Raw genomic sequence first — 20,819 nt, 5'->3', positions numbered from 1 at the left:
ACCAAAAACATAATGTTGAATAAAGCTTATAATAATAATGATAAAAATAAACAATAATAAAGCACTTCTTTCAGCACCCTCAGGAGTTATGCGGTTTCTGATTTAGAATAATTTACGTGAATACTTATTCTTTCCGCCCACCAACAACACAGTTTTAGAAGGAATCACTCGTACATCTAACCTGCTGACCGCGGTGGACAGACTGACAAACATGCTTCATCACAAGGACAAAGTTAATGTCACATACCTTTACTTCTCAAAAGCTTTTGATGGGGTCCATCATATATGCTTGTCAGTAGGCTCGAACGGTTAGGTTTATTGTCGGTGTTCATTGGTTGACTCGTTTCATATCTAAATAATCGACTTTTGGGGCCAGGGAAATATTTACTTCTCAAGCTATAGGATGTCCTGATTAGGTCCCCCAGGGTTCGGTACCAGGAACGCATTTTTCTAATTAACATAAGTGAACTTCCTCATAAATTGCCGTCTAATACAGTACTTTTAGCTGATGTCAAGCTTTGGAGGAAAGTATGCAAACTTGATTAAAACCTGACTTTTCAGGAAGATCTATCTCGACGTCACAATGGGATAACAACGGACTTACTTCTAGCATTTCAGTGTTAAGTAGACCATTTGAGATATGTTCCTAATTATCCATACGACAGGGGTCATTCCCCAGTACCAATATCTGAAGTTAGAAAAGAGCTGCGAGTGTTGGTACCCTATGATCTGAAGTCTTACGCTAACTATGACTTGCCCGCTGGCTTACTAGATGCTTGGAACCAATCCGCAAAAAACTAGCAGCCTACAGTTTGAAAGACAGCTTTGAATTTGGACAAAAACTTGATAACCTTAATGTCTCTGACAAATTCATGGTTTCGTTTGATGTCTCTTCGCTTTTCACAAATATCCCCTTGGAAGAAACGGCAGAGATCATATGTGAATATACAGAACTCCTGCCTTTACCACCCCAGGAATTTAAACAGCTCCTGTTTTTATGTGCAAAAAACATACAAATTAAATTTAACAGTGTTCTGTACCGACAGATTGATGGAATAGCAATGGGCAGCCCTCTAGGCCCAATTCTTGCCGACATATTTATGGGACATCTGGAACAAAAGAAACTGAAGCACGCAACCGACAGTACCACACTTTACTGCAGATATATGGATAACACCTTCCTTGTCTGCAAAAATCACCAACACTCCATGTAACTTCTTAGTCTGTTCAATAAAGTACACAAAGATATAGAATTTACCATGGAACATGAAGTTGATGATAAATTCCATTTCCTAGATATTGGAATTAGGCGAACATCAGATGGCACACTACAAAGACACATTCACCGCAAAAATACTTGGAGCGGAGTTTATCTCAACTTTAACAGCTTCTGTCCAATGAGTTATATAAAAAGGGTATTGTGCGAAACCCTTTTGACCGCGCACGAAAAATCTGCTCAAAAGAATGCCTCGAAGAAGGAATTACTACAATCACCAAATGCTTACGTGAAAATGCATATCCGGATAAATTCATCCACAAATATGCTAATACAAACCCTCCGATTAAGCATGATACAGTTGAAAAGAAAACTTACTTCCTATCCCTACACTTCAAAGGAGATGAAGTCGCCGGAATTATCAATCACAAAATTAATTCCGCTTTAAAAGTGACCTACCCGGCAGCCAAACTGACTACGTTATGGAAAACATACTGCTCACTGAAACAAACGAAAATCGACAAGCCCTCTCCCCTCAGTTGCTTCAACTGCATTTACCAATTCACATGTACGTGCCGTAGCACATACATTGGAAGAACTGAGAGAAGAGTACAGGTTCGCATTTTTGAGCATATTCCGAAGAACTTGACGCTGCGAGGGACTAAAGCTTTTAACAGTGCAATAGCTCGGCATCTACTTGACACCAGGCATACCGTCGATATTATGCGCGCGTTTAAAATTATCAATAGACAGAGATCTACTACCACTCTCCGCTTTGCTGAAGCCATTGCAATTAAGAAACTGAAACCGGACTTATGCATCCGAAAAGAGACTTTAATAAACTTATCACTACCCTGGTAATCTTTTTGTTTCTGTTTGTTTCGTGTTTTGGTTATTTTATTCACTTACTTATTCTAAGATAATTTATACTCCCCCCCTATTACCTAATTCTTAAAATAAATTTTATTCACACATTTCCACCACCTGATCCTCTTAAATTATCTTAACTTTCCAAACCCTATTTAATTATTATTACGTAATCTACCTCATCATTATTTAATTCCATTATTCTCTACAATTATCACACAATTTATGAACTTCACTAAATTATTACACCACCCACCCTGGATTAACCCCCTCTTTTGACCTCTGACCTGTTTCTAGCATATATATATAGTTATTATTGTAATCAAGTTATTTACACTCATTTATGTCATTTGTTTCACACTATCTCCATGTAAAAATTCTATCACAATTTTGGTTTGTAAGCAGCTGACGAGAAACCTCGAAATAATATGAATTCATACTATTCTGCATCAATGTTTGTTCTTGCTTTATTTATGACAAAAACGCTTTTCGAGTAAACCTTGCACTGTTAAGGTTGAGGCACATTTTGACTAGTTCGGCGGTAGAAATTTCCAATAAGGACATTCGGGATATGGAAATAAAAAAATTTCTCTTTTACTTCTAAAGGTTAAGAATACTTTGGAACGCATTCAGAGGCGAGCTACTAATTTACTTTGATAACACAAACTCAAACCTAATGAAAAGCACCATAAGTCACTGAGTTTTCGTACATCAGTCTTCAGTCTTCAGTACTAAGGATAGTAGGTTGATGAACCTGTGTTAATCATGACACATTGCTTTCCAGTGAAGGTCCAGCTTTTCCTTGAAAGTATTAACTGATGGAGCTGATACAACTTGTTCGGGTAAGGCGTTCCAATGATTGACTACTCGATGAGAAAAACGGGACCCCACTTTAAGTTTATTAGATCGTGGTTTATGAAACTTCTTGCTATGATCTCGGAGATTATTAGTGCTGGAGGGAGCAAAAAGATAAAATATATTAACACCCAAGTCATAATTAAAGATACAAAATGCCAGTATAAGGTCACCTCGTGTCCTACGATACGACAAGGGGAAAAGATTTAGGCGTTTTAAACGCTTATCGTAAGGGAGTCTAGAAAGACCCTTCACTAATTTCGTTCCCACACGCTAGACACGCTCAAGGGAGTTAGTATCCTTTACCAGACACGGGCTAGCTGTTTGGACACAGTACTCTAAATGTGGTCTAACATATACGGGATATAAGATTCGAAACGTTTCCTCGTCAAAAGATTTGAACGCTCGGCGAAGTGACCATAACGCACGAAAACCTTTGACAGCGGCTGCTTTGCAATGAGTAGTTGTTTTTAAATCATGACTTAATACTACTTCTAAGTCTTTATGCTCTTGAACGCATGGAAGAGGTTTACCCTCAATAGTGTAACCGTAACTATTACCGTGACCGATGTGCATTAGTACACTCTTCCTAGCATTGATTTCTAAGCCCCACTCTCGAGCCCATCTGACTAAGTCGTCTAAGTTAGCTTGAAGATCCACATGATCAGCCGCACTTTTTATTGTTCTCCAGATTTTTACATCATCCGCAAACAATAATGTCGACGACCTAAGTAACAGCGGTAACTCATTGACGTAGAGAAGGAAGAGCAGAGGGCCTAAGTTGGTGCCTTGGGGTACACCACTTTTGACAGGCTTCCAATCGGATAGCGTTCCATTGACCCTAACTCTCTGTTTGCGGTCACATAAGAAATTTCCTATCCACTCATGTACAGTACCTATTATTCCGAAGCTCGTGAGCTTCTGCATAAGACCTACGTGTGAAACCTTATCAAATGCTTTGCTAAAATCTATGAATATCACACCGACAGACAGACCGTTCTCTAGAGCTGCTGTCCAATCCTCCCTCGCAATAAGCAAGTTAGTCAAGCATGAACGTTTGTTACGAAATCCGTGTTGCTCAGGAGCTAACAGATTGTGTAAATCTATGTGGCTTAGCAACCTAACCCGAATTATCTTTTCAAGTAACTTAACGACTATGCTAGTTACACTGACAGGCCGGTAGTTAGATACTATCTGTCGCCGACCGTCCTTAAATATAGGACTAACTATAGCGTCCTTCCAATTTCTAGGGAGTTGAGCGAGTGAGAGGGACATGCTGAAGAGTGTCGCAAGCGGTTTTGAAATAATGTCCGCAAGAGATGACAGCAACTGTGGACGTAACCCGTCAGGGCCCGGTATCTTACCAGGTTTGAGGTTAGTTATCAACTGAAGAACAGTTTCCTCAATCACCTGTACAGATTCAATGGTTGGTATCTCGGTGTGAGTGGGACAAGTATTTGTTACAATAAACGTAGAAAAGACTTCGCTAAAATAGTCTGAAAAAGTCTCAGCTTTTGCTCGATCTGATTCAGCTAGTAATTATGAATTTTCGTGTAACAGTAACGGGGGAATACCATTACCACGTTTCATTTGCCGTTTAACATACGAAAACAATCGTTTCGGACAAGTACGGCTATCATATACTAACTGTCGTTCGTAAGTGGTACGGGATTTCGCTATGGTTTTCTTACAGATATTACGGTATTTTTGGTACTCACGCTTAAATGGTGCATGACCTGTCAACAACAATAAGTCTCAGAAATGTTTCCCACGCTTTAACAGCTTCCGGGTTTCCTTATTAATCCATGGAGGGCAATGTGATAGCTTACGTGCTGACCATGGGATAAACGGCGGCGTTACGGACTCGAATGTAGCCTTAAACTTAGTCCATTCATCTTCGATCAATCCATCCACGTCGACCGACCAATCAGTCGAGATAGCACAGTTTCTGATTTCCGGAATATTAGCTCGTCAGATTTTGGGACGGGGTGGAGAAGATACGAATTGTATACCATGTGTCCTAAACTTAAAGTGAATTACAACGTGATCACTGTTCACTAGTGGAGGAAGGTGCTGGATATCAAAGACATCCTCACAGTGGTGGGCGAGGGCGAGGTCCAGCAGTGACGGATCATGATTGAAATCAATATGTGTCGGTTTTGTGATACATTGTACAAGTGCACACTGAATAACGGTAGATAAAAGGTCGCTATCGAAACCACTACCTGGAGCTGTAAGCTCTATCCAGTTGATATGCGGTGCGTTGAAGTCCCCAATGATTAGACAACATTCTGCCATACTCCAAGAACAGATGTGTCTTAGGATAAAGTCGTCAGCAAGACAAGACGGACTACGGTATATTCCCCCTATAGTCACTAACCCATTTCTAGATTCAATCTTACAACATGCAACCTCACATGGCCACTGATATGAGCCTCCGACATGGTTGATTGTATACGACAGTGATCCCTAACATATAATATTATACCTCCCTTTTTGCGACTTGAAATTCTATCACTTCTGATACAGATATAACCAGCAATGAAAGGAGAACAGTCTATATCAACGGTGAACCAAGTTTCTGTAACAACGATTGTATCGGGACATAATTCTTTCACCATCAGACTTAGCTCGGATGTTTTATTTCTAAGACTACGAGCGTTCGTGTAGCACACACTTAAGGTGTCTTGGAAATCGATCGTTCTACCCATACAGGCCTCGGAAGCATTGGCTTCCAAGACCTGACTACCCGAAAACCCTTAATGGTAAGGTTATTTTCGTCAGCTTTCGACCATGACGTTAGATCCTGTATTTTAACCACAGGTATCTTAAGATTAGTCTTTACTGTAACAGAGTCCTGGGAGTCGAGCGAGTGACTCACAACAATGTTAGACGGAGCTTTACTATGGGACTTTGGCGGAGTGGTCTGAGAGTCCACCAAGGACTTATCAAGTAAACGGTCATTGGTTTTAGCTGTCTTTCCTAATCTTCTGCGTTTCCGTGTCATCCATATTCCATCAGTCGTAGCATCCACATTAGAACCACTCGCGACAGTAATTGTTTTATCTGGGTCACCGGTTGCTGCTGTAGCAACATGGCCACCAATATCTAATGAGGTGCCACTCATTGATTGTTTCGGGATAGACGGTTTAATAGCGGGTTGCGCAGTTAGATGTCTGGCTTGCGCCGTGACAGTGTAGAATTATAGTCTACTATGATATTAGTACTGCTCTAATAATAGACCTAATCCTAAAATTGTAGATTTGTCATGATATAACTGCCTAATCTATAAGATCTTACGTGGAAGTCACACCATCGACTACACCAACTCACTGTATCGTATCAATTACCAATACATGATTTAGAACAAGGTTAGGCTAGAGGAAGAACAATATATTTAATATGAATAGAAGATATAAGGTAACATTCAGCAGAGACCACGCCTGCATGGCCGAGCCATGCCACTCCATCAACTCCAGTCCATTCAATTCATTGTTCGCGCCTTCTCCATTGGTAGGTATTTCTCCGTGTTAAATATTGAATATCTATTTTCCGAGTAGTGTTGTGTTCAGCTTTGAAGATTGTGTGGATATGGTCTAATGCCACTACAACAGCACTCAAGACACTAACGCAATCTTCGCCATCAGCACAAATGTTATCAGTACAGCCCTCATCAACCTTCTTATTAGCCAACACCAGGAGACTAATTGCTTCCTGGATAAGCAATGTTTTGCTCGAGCAACAAAAACTACAAAACCAATGAGAGTTGGGCTTTGAGCACGTTTTATATGCAGTGGGGCTTAATCGGGTGCACATCTTATGGAACCACTTATTACACTCATCACATTGCATCCTTTCACCCACGGGAAATAAGGAGTATGGTTGTCCACATTTATGAGTAGATTTAGCCATCTTGAAAATCAACTAGAACGGTGACAAAAACAGGATATGTAAAAGGATTATCAAACCTTTACTAAATAAATCAAGTAAAAGTCGACCAAGTATGCTTCGATGCAATAAATACACAAAAGCAAAATCGAAAAACCCAATACAATATCACTTTAACTGAGGTAGATGCAATTAAAGTGTGAACAGTAGTTTTGATACGTAATTTACGATCAAAACAGTTAATTAACTCAACGAGAAAGAATACCACTGTCCTTTTAAATAGAGCGCGTTTTGATTATTCTCAACAATGGCTTTCTGGAGATTTATAGCACCCTAAAAACTCCTGAGCATCCCGTTAGACACCTACTGAACTCAATACCAACATGAACCTTATGAGTATCACCTAGAAATTAGAGACACAACATAGCAGAATAGACGGTGAGGACATTTTTAATCCTAAAATGTAATCAAATACTGAAAGTTGCCGTTAAATAAGAAATTGCAGGCAAATTTCGAGAATTTTTCCATTACAAAACTGCACATATTTTTAATGACTAAAAACAGTATCTTTTCAACGTTGTATAAGCCTAAGTATTTTGAATTAAAGCCGCGCTTTATATCGACTTGCGCTACGTCTCGAGTGGTGGTTACCGTGTTAAGTGAGTATATTTGGTAATTCCTGATACTATGGTGTTAAATTCCCATCAAAAATTCTCGGAAATGTAAACCTATTTGAGATATCCAGTGTCTTATCAGCCCATTCGAACCTTAAGGCAGTTGTTGGTGTGTACAGAAGTATTTCATTCTAGTGTTTCTGTTAATCTCCGAATGTGAGGACAATGATTTCTGTTAAACAGTCTGCAAGGCGTCTTCAGCCGACTTGGAATTTGGTGAGGCTATAACCTATGGGAAAACTAGTCACATGTAAGATAACTGCCCGAGCTCCCAAGTTTGGGGGAATTTTCAAAGTCAGATAACCTTGAACAAGGTTAAAGGGGAGTTTTGGGGAAATATTGGGGAATTTCTCCAGGTCTGGGGAAATGGCACAAAAACCTCAAAACTTCCCTAAAGTTCACTATAGCGGCTTCCCCAAAATGAGTCAAATTTTCCTCAAAATTGGGAGCTCGGACGGTCCTGGGTTTTGGCACGTAACTCATTCATCCATTTGGCTAAATAGCGTTTTGGCATTTTAGCTTATGTCAGTTTGTGATGAAAGCCCTGAATCTAACTCTTAATCCCAACTATCGACTGCGAGTCATAATTTTGATTCATCGCAACTATTTGTAATTCTCATTTTGTGCTAGCTAATAGGTGGACATCATCAAAGTCACTTTTGCGTCCCTCAAAGGTCGTCCATAATTTATAGTTTCACCCTAATTCTTTTTAACGGTTATTTTTCTTTAACAGCAGTCATTGGATAGAAGTTTGACCACTGAAAACTTTCTTGGTCTCACATTATAGCCTCTTCCAGGAAAGCTCTACTCTCCGACTTCGCAAAACTAAGCAGACGTGTTAATGCAACGGAGTTTAAAAACCTTGGTTGCTAACCTATCGTGTATTGTCAGCCCCAGGATCTGGACAGACCAGTGAAATATGAACCTGGTCTTATCATGACTAATAATGGAATATTACCTCTTAGTGTTGCTCCACCCTGACGGATAAAACATTCCCACCTAAAGTTCAGAGAAAGTAGTCCTTCAAGGGAACTAAGTGCCTTATATTAAATTACAGAATGAAAATTTTTTTAGATTATCCACTGTATATGATTTTTACTCGTGTCACTTTTTTGTTTTCTACAGAAAGACCGAAATATTAATCACGACGTTGAAAACGAATTATTTTTGAAGTATCTATCTTACAGAATTATTTCTATATACACCTCGTGAATTTCCCTGGTTCCCTCATTGTCTTATATGACACTGTATAATGGTAGGTTTATGAATTACGTATTTATAACTGTTATGTTTTCATTGACTTGGCATACAGTATCCCAGTGGTCTTGTTTCTAAAAAAACGTATTCAATTTAAGGCACAACCAGGTGTAGTAATAAACAATTCTAACCGATACTGAAGTGGTGTATTTGCCAAATAGAGATCTCTGTACTGAACTTCAGATCTCAAATTAGATGTGAGTGTCAGTGATACCACGTAGTTACCTGAACTAAGATAGGGTGGTCGAGTTCGAATATGTAACCTACTTGACCATGTCATCTCGCCGACTTTCACATCACATATTATTTACCGATGCAGGGACTGAGTGTACAAAGCGAACAACTGGTCACGTTATGATATAGTCCTCTGATATAAAAGATCTATATATAAGACTGAAATCTGTCAGTGCTTAGTTGTTAGGACGTTCGAATTTTGACCTCTAGGTCCTAGTTTCGAAATCTGTTCATTTGAGGAATGATTTCAAGTCTCATCGGACTTAATTCCTTTTAGCCACTTGTAAGATTATTACCCCTCAAAAAATATTGTGATTCAAACTTCCTTACGTCTGTTAGCATAGGCCACTCACCAACATTCTCCATCCAACTGTGTTCTGGAAAATTATTTTCCTGTGCTTTTGATTCACGATGCAGTGCGTTATTTAGTCTTTCTCTTTTCTGTTCTCCTTCAGAATTTCCCTCGGGATACAATTTAATGATTCAATGCTAAGTACATAAAATTCTACTGTGTAAATGAGATGAAGGATTAGTAATAGAAATGATAACTTGGTTTTCCAACACCCATTTAATTAAGATTTGATAACTGATCCTTCTTGATTCTATTATCATTTCGATTATCCCATTGTTTGTTTGTTTGTCTTTCATTGAATATTGATGGCGTCTGCTGGGATCACCGGGTAAGTAATAGTGAGGTTAGACGCAGGGTATTAGGAAATGATGGTAAATCAGTTGATGAGGTTGTGAATCTCCATCGACTGAGATGGTTGGGCCGCGTGTTACGTACGCCCGAACACCGATTACCACGACGTGCAATGCTAACCGGTGTTGGAGATGGTTGTAAGGTTAGGGGTGGCCAATCCAAAACGTGGCATCAGTGCTTGAAGTCACTAACTTATAGTCTGAGCCATGTTGGTAAATGTAGACTACTTGGTTGGGGTCCTCGTGACTATTCTGGCTAATGGTTGGAGACTGTTGGTGACATGGCTCAGAATCGATCACAATGGCGTAGGTGTATACACACTCTGTCTTCCCTTAAACACTGAGGTTAAAATCGCTTCAAATCTTTCATTCTACGAACTAATTCTTTCTTCCTGTACTATGTTCTTATATGCAATCTTTATTTTATATATTAGCACCACTGAATTAACTACTTTTATGAATCCGGTGTCCATCTCGTTGTGTTAATAAGGTATGGCAACTTGGACCGATGTATATATGTGCCTGGTCCTACGTTGTAGCTGACTTTGACTGACATTCAATTTGTTGTAGTTGTTATATCCATAACAGTTTCTGTTTTTCTAATTGTTTTATCGTAAACATGTTTGTTTGTTTTTTTTCTTCTTTTTTTTCTAAAAAAAAACAACATTCATTTTACAGACTTGTTTAAAATCTTCTATTAAAGAGATCATACAAAAAATTTTAATTAGTTCCGGTGAATCATTTCATACATCTGATCTTGTATTAGAATTAATTTATGATTATATACGTATAAATGCTAATCAAATGTTATTCTATTTATCCACAACTAAATTACCAGAATTATATGATTTATTAAATTTATGCAAACATCAACCCATTCGTTTAATTAGAATTGTAAAATATTTTCGTACAATATGTACTAGTTCATTTATTAAAACAAATGGATTAAGTATAATGAATGAAAAACAATTATCATCATTTATCAATGATGATGATGATGATGACCGTCGTGACGACGACGATGATGATGATGATGATGATGACGGTCGTGACGATGACGACGACGACGATGATGATGATGATGATGATAATATAAGAAAACCAAATCATATATTACCTAATTCTAAATGTTTCAATTCTTTTCTCCCTCATAACAATTCAAATTGGATACGTTTAAATAAATTATTTCATCAATTATCTATCCCTTTACCAACTATTCATCATCATCATCATTATTATCATAAGGATAATTCATTTTGGCAATTGTATCCATTGAAATTCAAACAAATTTATTATCAATTATATAAAGGTAAATTATTACGTTTAACAAGAATTGATTTAATGACATGTAATGAATCTATTGAGAAATTTTTATCATTTCATCGTTTAAGACAATCAGCTAGTTTATTAAATTTAACTAAATCATGTAATTTAAAAAAATTTCTTTATTGGTTTTACTATTGTACATTGAATAATAATCATAATCATGATGAAAATAAAATTACATTGAAAACTATCAATGAACAATATTTGAAAATGTTACATAATAGTATGACATGTTCTACTACTACTACGACGACGACCTCCTCCTTCTCCTCTTCGTTGTCATCATCTTCTTTGATCATCGATTCGACAGTACCATCTGGGTCATCATCCTCATCCTCATCATCATCACCTCATGAAGGTTTACATATACTTGCTTATTTATTAAATGGTGATATCTTAGATATAATTGATATGATTTTATTTAATCGACAAAAATTAAATATTAATTTAACATCACCTATTACACCAATTGAAATTAAACAAGTTTTACATATGTTTACTAATATATTGTATCCAAGACAATCATCATCATCATCATGAATAGATTGATTGTAGATAGTTCTCTTACATGAAATTCTGTTTTCCATCTAGATCTATTCAAATGAGATCTATGATAGATAATTTAGATCAAGTTTTGTTCTTTGAAATTGAATAGATAAGAATATTCATCATATTTCCTGAACACACTATCCCCCCTATCATCTCACTGATAGGTTAGATATATCATATGCATTTCATACTTTTTTTTGCATTTTTATATTAGTTCTTGTTCCTGTCTTTGTATCTAAGTTACTATTATTATTATTGGAATATTATTCACTGTTGATTATTCATAATAATGAATAATTACTTTGAACATATAGTTGGCTTTGGATTTAGTCCGATTTCAATGTGATCTGTTGTTGTGTTGTTGTTGGGTTTTTTTTATACTGAGATTATCCATCGGGGAACATTGTAGTGAATTTATGACTGCTGTGTAACATCTCATAGTCTATGGTTTGACAGTATTACATCTAGTGTTCGAATAAGTTAAATGAACTTTATAAAATATAAATTGTAAATTAGATACTTGGCTTATCAGTAACCAGGTTATGCATTCAAATAGTGGTGGTTGAGGGATTAAAGCATTCTACTTGCAATCGTTCAATTGTAGGTTCAAACAATCATTCGTGTAGCCCTCAAATGCCCTGGTAAGGCCGGAAGTGGGAAGAGTTAGCTTTCCCTCTCGAAACGCTCTCACATGGCCACGCGTATACAACCACTACCAAGGGAGTCTTACTCACTGCCTTCTCGCGGCATTACTGTTGTTTATGGAATTGAGAGGACGGAAAGCGAATGTCTGGCGCTTTAACCAGGTTGGTGGATAGAGAGAATCCACCTAGGGGAGTTGGAAAACCCTTACTCAACACCGATGGTGCACATGGTCTCCAGAATCTTGAGTGAACAAATGGCGTACAGACTTACTGTTGATCATCGGCTACCATGGGACTGCATCTCCTGATGTTGCTCCACTGCGTTGTGGATCAGACATTTAGGTCGAAGGCTCTGGGTGTGACCTAAGAAAACCACCTGCTTCGGTTTGGGTATTCAGGCCGTAACACAGCCCACACACAAATCGAGAGACTTGTATGGCGCATATGTACTCGATGCCCCTTTGTACCTATACTTATGTGTTCAAATAAATAAATAAAAATCGTGTACTTCACTTTGAGTGGCTGTCATGTAAAATATTATGGCTTAAACTTCAATAACTAAGTTGCATTAACTGTACTACGGATGGATACGCCAGTTAGTTTAAGATGGCATGTGGAGAATGGTTATTCTTTTTACGGCTGGTACTGTATGTCTCAAATGACCGTACAATCACTTCAAAATACATCGTATTATTCTCTATTTCAGCCATTAATACTTGATAGGTCAACCAAAAATTTATTTGTTACTTTTACAAGCAAGATGACATAATTAGAAATTCATTTGTATTTATAGACTAGCCTTGTGCATTAGACACTAAAAGTCTGGGTTTTAATGGACCATGTTTGAGCTCAGCTAGTATCAGTAAAGTCTTGGAACCCAAGATCGATAGGAAGATAGAGTGAATGTATCTATACTAAAATGAACAATTCTGAACCGTTTTACCCGATGTGTCCAAATTCTGATCGTAATTATCTCACAGAGCCTTACCAGATAATCTCCATCTCCTAACATGCCTGAAACCAACAGTCAATGACTACACGGACTGACGACACGTTTTGATTTAGCTTCGCCTAGCTTTCTTACAACTTATCTCTACATTAGGAAGCATCGTCCGTCGAGGTAGGCGATGGTTAGGCATACGTGACACATATTCTAATCACCTCAGGCAATGAAGTCTCAATACCTCATCAGCCGACTTGTCACTTTTAAAAAATAGCCTATACCTAACCTTAATATCGCTTACTCATCCATTCCATAAAATGTGAGCAATACTTCGATAGTCTTCAACGTATGTACGCCTTCTACTTTCACAGATAATTTTTCATAGTTATAGAGTAGAACAGACAGGATTGCTGTAAATCATGTACACCCTTCGATTGAGAAATGGACAACTCACCTACGTCAGAAGTGACGCAAATTGACAAACGCTAACCGGGCTCTAAAACTTTTAAAATGTAATTTATATTTACATCTGCATTACTCCATTATTAAGAAATCTATCATTTCTATAACTTCATAATCACTGTTCTTTTTAACATAAAGAAATATGACATTGTTTACTACACACAAAAAAATCTATCGAAGGTAATGAGGTTGATGGTTAACTGAAAGTAATTGTATTGCCGTAGTGTATACTCCTTATATGGACAGACATAAGTAGTATGTAGCGGGAACTGGAAGTACAACTTACTGACAGAAGAGAAAACAAATGAAAACACAAATCAATTGGGGTGACAATAAAAATGGAAGAACCAGGGAATCTGTAAGGTATAATTAATGCAAATGGTGCATTTAATATATTGTTTTCATATTTAACAAATGTAATGGGTAATTTCCATCAGCATGGATGATTATGATCCAATTAAGTCTTCGTTCGTTACACTACGATCTTCTTAACAGTTGGTGACTGTTATATCCCGATGAGAATAATGAATGGTAACTATTGGAATCTATTTCTGGACTAATACTATACGTAACGCCCAGTCTCCCACATTCACAGCCACTTTTGACTAAATCTTGTACAAATGTTGTTTGCTATTTTATGGTATGATATGATCTGATTTGCCTGTATATAAACACAGTATGTTTGAAATAAGTAATCCATATCGTAGAGGCTGATATTTGTGTTCTGGACTCAACAGACAGGGCTAAGCGGGAAGCAAAACCGATAAAAATTCTAGACTGCTCGTATGGGTTTTATGCGTCATTAGCTCGGTCGATAAGCCACTATTCTCTAATTGGCGGTATCATTACGTTATTACATTGATAAGGGTACAAACCCACAAGTTATAACAGTGACCAGTATGGTGTAATTTACATCATACAGAATTGTTTATCTCATATTTTGTATAAACAAACATAAGTCGTTTCATTGAAAATAACTGATCTGAAAAATATTTACAAAAACGAATTACTCACTAGTTTGTCGCATGATTCAAAAAGAAACAATCACCTGACTAGTGATCATGAAATAGCGTGTTTTTACATTGGTATAATTAAGTAAATAATAATTTAATTGTTTATTCATTATTAATTGAATTCATGAGCCGATTACAGCTAGACAACCATGGAAAACCTGGAAGCACTGGACGGCCATTTCGTCCGTCCCGCATGAGGGACTCGAACATACGACGTTCGACGTCTTATGCAAACTCTCACTAGAACTCCAGTAAGTACCTCTTAAAGCTCAGTGGTCTAGAGGTTAAGTGTTCGTGTGCGAGACTGAAGGTTCTAGATTAGAATCCCGCGAGTAGGTACATAGATGCGCACTGTTGAGGAGGAGTCCCATACTAAAACGAAACGGTCGTCCAATGCTTTCAGGTTTTCCATAATGGTCTAACTCTAATCTGCTCATGAATTTAACTATTAAATTACTACAATCTCCATAAACTCGCATTCTGAAACTAAACAGTATAAGCTTACTTTAACAATAACTACAAAATATCAAGCAAATAGTGTCTTTCAAATAATCGATAATAGTATATTGTTCTAGTATTTGTAAACATTAGGTCATAGAATGAATTAAGATTGAATTGATTAAATAATCACCAAGAATACACATTGTTTAAATGATAACCAAGATTTAATTGACTTCAGTAATAAAGATGAATGTATATTGGTTAAAGAGTTTGAAATTAAAACAAACCTATTTTCCAAGATTTTAACATAACACATGATGATAGTGGTTAGTAATGAAGATGAACAATGGTTAAGCACCCGCGCTCGAGACTGATAGGTCCTGGGTTCGAATCTCGCGGGGGGCAGGATCGTGGATGCGCACTGCTTAGGAGTCCCATATTAGAACGAAACAGCCGTTCAGTGCTTCCAGGTTTCCCATGATGGTCTAGGTTCAATTGACTCATGATTTCAACTAGTGAAATTTCTAAAACCTCCACAAAACCCCTTCTGAAACTAATTGTTTGACTAAGATTTTACGAATAATAATTTGTAGATTATATTTGTCATAAATCGATATTAGTTGAGATAGCATTGATAATCAAAGTGTAATTTAATAGTAATTTTGTCTTGGTATGTGAAAATTCACTTCAAAGTGCTTATCAGGATTTGAACGAATGTGATTTGTCATGAAATGTAATTTTATGGCTAAACTATTCCATACTTTTAACTTGAATTAACTTTCTACGATTATCCAACAATGTTGGTAATAACTATCACAATCTTGACGCAGATGAATTCTTCTTGTTATGGCATATTATTAGACATGTAGTTGCGGAGATCAGTTTAATTTGTATGTTTTTTGAATGATAAACTGATTGACATTAATTTAGGTAATATTGCTGAATACCGTCTAAAACTAGTCAAACAATTATTTGTTATGTAGGTTATGTTCGTCATAGATTAATCTGATTTAGCGTATTATTGAAAGCCAAGGAGCATAGTATTGCACTCACTTGGTATTGTTTACTCGAATCTTCCTGTTGATATTTACGACGGCAATTGATCAGTCTCTTATTGGCATATATATGCATACTGTGTGTATTGCCTTAGGTTATAAACATTATAAGCAAAGATGGATGGTGTATGGCAGTGAAATCAAGGATGCGCGTTTCGTCCCATTTGGGACTCCAGCTAAATGTACCTGCATTCCAGTGTTGATATTCACTAATGAGTCCTAAGTGGAAAACGCGATGGCATTGGGATCGAATGGCACTGGGTTCGAGTCTCGAAGTGAACACCAACTCTGAGATGCAAGTACATCCAGCTGAAGAGTCCCAAATAGGACGAAACACGCGTCCTGGATCCCACTGTTAGCCACTATCCGTCTTTGCTTATGGAATTGCGCTGTTTGGTAGCAGTCAACATCAACCCCACTAAGAACCCAGCCCATAACCATCAGGTCTTCTGAATAACTTTCTAATCATTAGAACCAATGGGTTGGTATTCCATGGTACTCTACATTATCAACAACCATGTTGAGAACTATTTTACTCCTGACATTGTGATGTATGCTACTGATGTCGATAGATATAGGTAGTATATATCATCAATAGAAAGTGAAGTGAGTGGTGACAGAATGTTAAGAAAATCAAAGAAAAGAGAATGATTAGTGTGGAAACGAAGGAACAATCAAGTCTGAGACGATTGATTAACATTTTGCTAATGAAATATTCACTGTATAGTTCTCAGATTTTACTAAATGATTTTGTAATTTGGGTATTCAAATACATTCAATTATCTCCCTGCTTGTGTCCTTATTCACTACTGATATATCAAACCTCCACTAATTCATTTTAGTTTCTTAGTGAAAGAGAACACAGATGAGGACAACCGAATTATATTCATCGCACCATTACAGAGTTACTTGGTAAAATAGAAAAACTATACTATAATACATAATTTGCAAAATGTTCAATAATTGTCTCGAACTTCGTTGTTCTTGCATTTCCATACTAATTGCTTTCTATTTCCGTTCTTCCTTTCTTGATCTTCCCAATCTTCTGCTGCCAGACATTACATTCCTGACTCGTGTTATATACTACTTATTTCAATATAAGTAGCACGCATCACAGTTTAACTAACATCAATCTATATTGAACACAATATACAATTTAAACTGATCCACTTGATTTGATCATTTAACTGACATGAAATATAAACAATAATAAATCTTATGTATAATGTTTAAATAAATTTCGGCTTTTACTTTGTGTCTTTAAGAAGAAAAAAAAGTAAATTACAATATTTAATAAGTAATTTAAGTAGTCTGTCTAAATTATAAACAAAACAAAAAAACAAACATGCATTTCGTAATTAAAAACAGTATATGTTATTTTATACATATAATTATGAAAAGAAATAGTTTTATAGTAAGCAAAGGTGGATAGTAGTAGGACTTAGTTTGATGCGCGTTTCGTCCTATTTGGAACTTGTCACAGCTGGATGTTCTTTCATCTCAGAGTTGATGTTCACTTCACGACTTGAACTCAGTACTATTCGATCCCAATGCTATCGCAAATAGTTCTCAACATAGGTTGCTGAATAATCTTTACGTGTTATCATTATATTGATTATTGTTGATAATGTAGAGTACCATGGAATACCAACCCATTGGTTCTAATGATTAGAAAGTTATTCAGAAGACCTGATGTTTTATGGGCTGCGTTCTTAGTGGGGTTGATGTTGACTGCTGCCAAACAGTGCAATACCGTAAGCAAAGACGGATAGTGGCTAACAGTGGGATCCAGGACGCGTGTTTCATCTTATTTGGGACTCTTCAGACGGATGTACCTGCATCTCCGAGTTGATGTTCACTCCACGACTTGAACTCAGTACTATTCGATTCCAATGCCAACGCGTTATCCACTTCGGACTCAGTAGTGACGAGTTCCAAATAAAATGGAACATACATCCTTGATTCCATTGCTAACCACTATGCATCTTTGTTTATAGTGCTTGTGAATTAAGACAATAATGAGGCAATACACACAGTATGTATATATGCCAATAAGAGACTGATCGATTGTAGTCCTAAATATCAATACGAAGATTCAAGTAAAACAATACCAAGTGAATTTAGTTTCATAGTATTTCATGGAATTTTATAAATTCGTTATTCATTTATGATAGAAACAAGTGCTAACTTGAAATCCTGAAAGGAAATTGAAATGCAAAAGACCAAAGAACACACTACTTCGAGAATTGGAAGTAGACATGAAAAGTATGAATAGAAAATGGAAAAGTTTGTCCAGGATAGAGTTCGATGACAAATACTGGTGGTTGGCCTATGCTCCTCGAGAAGGGTTAACAGGAGTAAATTAGTAAGTATTTATGATATTGTTATATCCTAGCGTAGATTAAATTATGGGTAACTTCTTATTGTATAACTGTTATGAAACTAAACACGATTTACTATTCTCAATCCATCAGTCAGTTTCTCACAAACACAGCCACTTTTTGACTTGATCTTGTATAATTGTTATTTTCTACGTTATGGTATGGTCGACTTGTATATGTAAACTAAGTATATCGGAAATACATGATTCATATAACGAACATTGATATTGGTATTCTAAACTGAATTTGCTGGGTTAGACGAAAAGCTTCTATCTCAAGGACCAATAAGTCGGTAAGTCAAACAGGCGATCATATATATTAACGGGGCACAAAGGTTCACAAGTTGTAACAGATATAAACTAATTAATATGAATCAAATTATGTATTGTGTTCTTACATGTCTTACAAATCTAATTAATGTAATCCATTGTGTCAGTGAATAAAAATAAAGAGTATTCACTTTTCAATGAAATCATTTACTTAAGCTGTACATTCATACAAAGAGATTACATCATTAAGGGGTCCGACATTTCATATATCATAAGAAAGTTGAGTAATAATTGAGAGGTTCGAGAAGAATAAGAAGACGAAAGATAACTGTCCACTCAACGGATATAAAAAAGAAATGAAAAACATCAATGTCTTAACAATAATTAAATAATAATCAGTATGGGCTTGTGAAGATTGTTGAGTTTCATTGAAATCATGAACCGATCCAAGTTGAACCACTAGTGAAGACTTGAACAGCTGTCTTATACTTGTATGGAACTCCTAAGCAGTGCGATTCCACGACCTTGCACGTGTAAAGACAGTTTCCCAATGTCTTGGAGTAATCGAGGTTGAACATTAACACCGTTGGATGTCAGCTCAGCGGTCTGGAGGTCAAACAATCATACGCGAGATCAAAGTCCCTGGGCTTCATTTCCACATGAGGGGTTGCAGATGCCCACTCCTAAGGAGTCTCATAATAGGATGGAAAGGCTGTCCAGTGATTTCAGGTTTCCAATGGTAGTCTGATTTAGATCAATGAAATGCTTTTCAGCTACGACATTGAAAGATCGCCGCGTCATATCGCGAATTGATTCTAGTTGATGTAGTGTACAATTGGATAATAACCGATTGCTTTTAATGTTCAGGCATTCTCCACCAAATCTGATGGTTATGAATTCGGTTCCTGGCGGAGTTGAGAGTACTTACTGCCGAGGAGTTCACTTCTAGCACTAAACAGACATCGTGTATACCGGAAGAGATAAACTCCTGACAAATACCTTCTAGCCATAATAATATGGACTTCATCTGAAATAATGATTGACAATTGAATGTTCAAACCATCGAGTTAAAACTCCACATTATTCCGAAATTACGTTTAAACTTTGATATCACCTTCTCTAACCCAACTCAATAACTGACCATATATCTTTAACCATACTCTTTACAGATAGTTATACCATATAAGTGACCAAACTCAAGCAAGCAAAGCCTAGTTGGGACCTAAGACATCTTGGACTACAATCGAGAAAATGACCCGCTTAACGAATACACAGACTAAAATCTTTGAAACTTGAGAAAAAAATACTTTAGAAACTTAGGAATTCTTGAGGGACGTTCATATGGCTAAATGTAAAAAGACGTGTATGTGAAGATTCAAAGAATAATTGGATTACAGGACATTAGTCGACGTTCTGTGTTGGTCAAAATATTCAATGTATACGATCTCTTGTGTTTTCTTGTTATGACGGGATGAAAGGTCAAAATTTGATTGATTTATTCAACATTAATTCCGTTTAATTCAATTTGATGATCACTCTGTATAGTATTCGGCTTCGTTTTCACCTATGACATTTTATTCTGCATAACATACGATATTGTTGTATGAAGCATTTTTCATATATGTGATTCATTCAGATTATTAATCAAAAATGGGTGTACAAATCAATATATAAATGAGTGTATTTCCGACTAGACAGGTCGGGATCGCTCGTGCTTCCGGTTGCTTGTGTAATATATTTCCCCGTTCGAACTTCGACTTTTCTGTCTAGTTAACGGGGCTGGAACGCATCAGAATAGCTAGCTTATTGGTCTTTGGTCACAGAGTCTTTATTCCGTTCGCAGACTAGGTGAACTCATAATCGCTTCAAACATAGCATTTCCTCTCCCCGACTCACCGTCTGGATGACTTTTTCTGAACAAACAATTCTAGAAAAATACAGAACAAAAAAATAGCTAAGAAGCCTGAATCAAAGATATCCTGGGGAAGTGTTGAGCTTCTGTAACGGAGTCCATGACTATGAATGTAGAATGTTCTGAACGAG

General features: G+C 36.8%; 2 protein-coding genes across 4 annotated transcripts in view; one reads left to right on the top strand and one right to left on the bottom strand.

Moving 5' to 3' along the window:
* Positions 1–7,438: 7,438 nt before the first annotated feature.
* FUT8_9 (Alpha-(1,6)-fucosyltransferase) lies at positions 7,439–12,292 on the top strand (the record flags this gene model as incomplete). 2 transcript variants are annotated; one of them, XM_051218153.1, is made up of 3 exons in its annotated part: positions 7,439–7,485; positions 8,626–8,755; positions 10,372–12,292. In XM_051218153.1, 2 exons carry the CDS (start codon positions 8,753–8,755, stop codon positions 11,557–11,559), a joined length of 1,191 nt encoding a protein of 396 aa, XP_051064592.1. The 2 variants fall into 2 exon arrangements, with proteins under 2 accessions (XP_051064592.1, XP_012797390.2); XM_012941936.2 differs by lacking the exons at positions 7,439–7,485; positions 8,626–8,755 and adding exons at positions 9,975–10,003; positions 10,128–10,158 and having other exon boundaries at positions 10,372–11,559.
* The window catches only part of FEM1C (Protein fem-1 C), a 53,315-nt gene continuing 42,711 nt past the window's right edge, over positions 10,216–20,819 (bottom strand). The window contains exons 8-9 of one of the 2 annotated variants that reach the window (XM_051218152.1): positions 12,484–20,703; positions 10,216–10,343 (exon numbers count right to left, since the gene is read on the bottom strand). The gene's annotated coding sequence lies outside the window, so the exon portion shown is untranslated. Of the gene's footprint in view, positions 10,344–12,483; positions 20,704–20,819 lie in introns of those variants that run through there. The other variant, XM_035729735.2, reaches the window with a different exon arrangement.

The sequence above is a fragment of the Schistosoma haematobium genome, chromosome 7 (genome assembly GCF_000699445.3).
Source record: "Schistosoma haematobium chromosome 7, whole genome shotgun sequence".
Lineage (NCBI taxonomy): Eukaryota > Metazoa > Platyhelminthes > Trematoda > Strigeidida > Schistosomatidae > Schistosoma > Schistosoma haematobium.
Note: the sequence above shows the minus strand (reverse complement) of the source record. Positions and strands in the feature narration are given on the sequence as shown.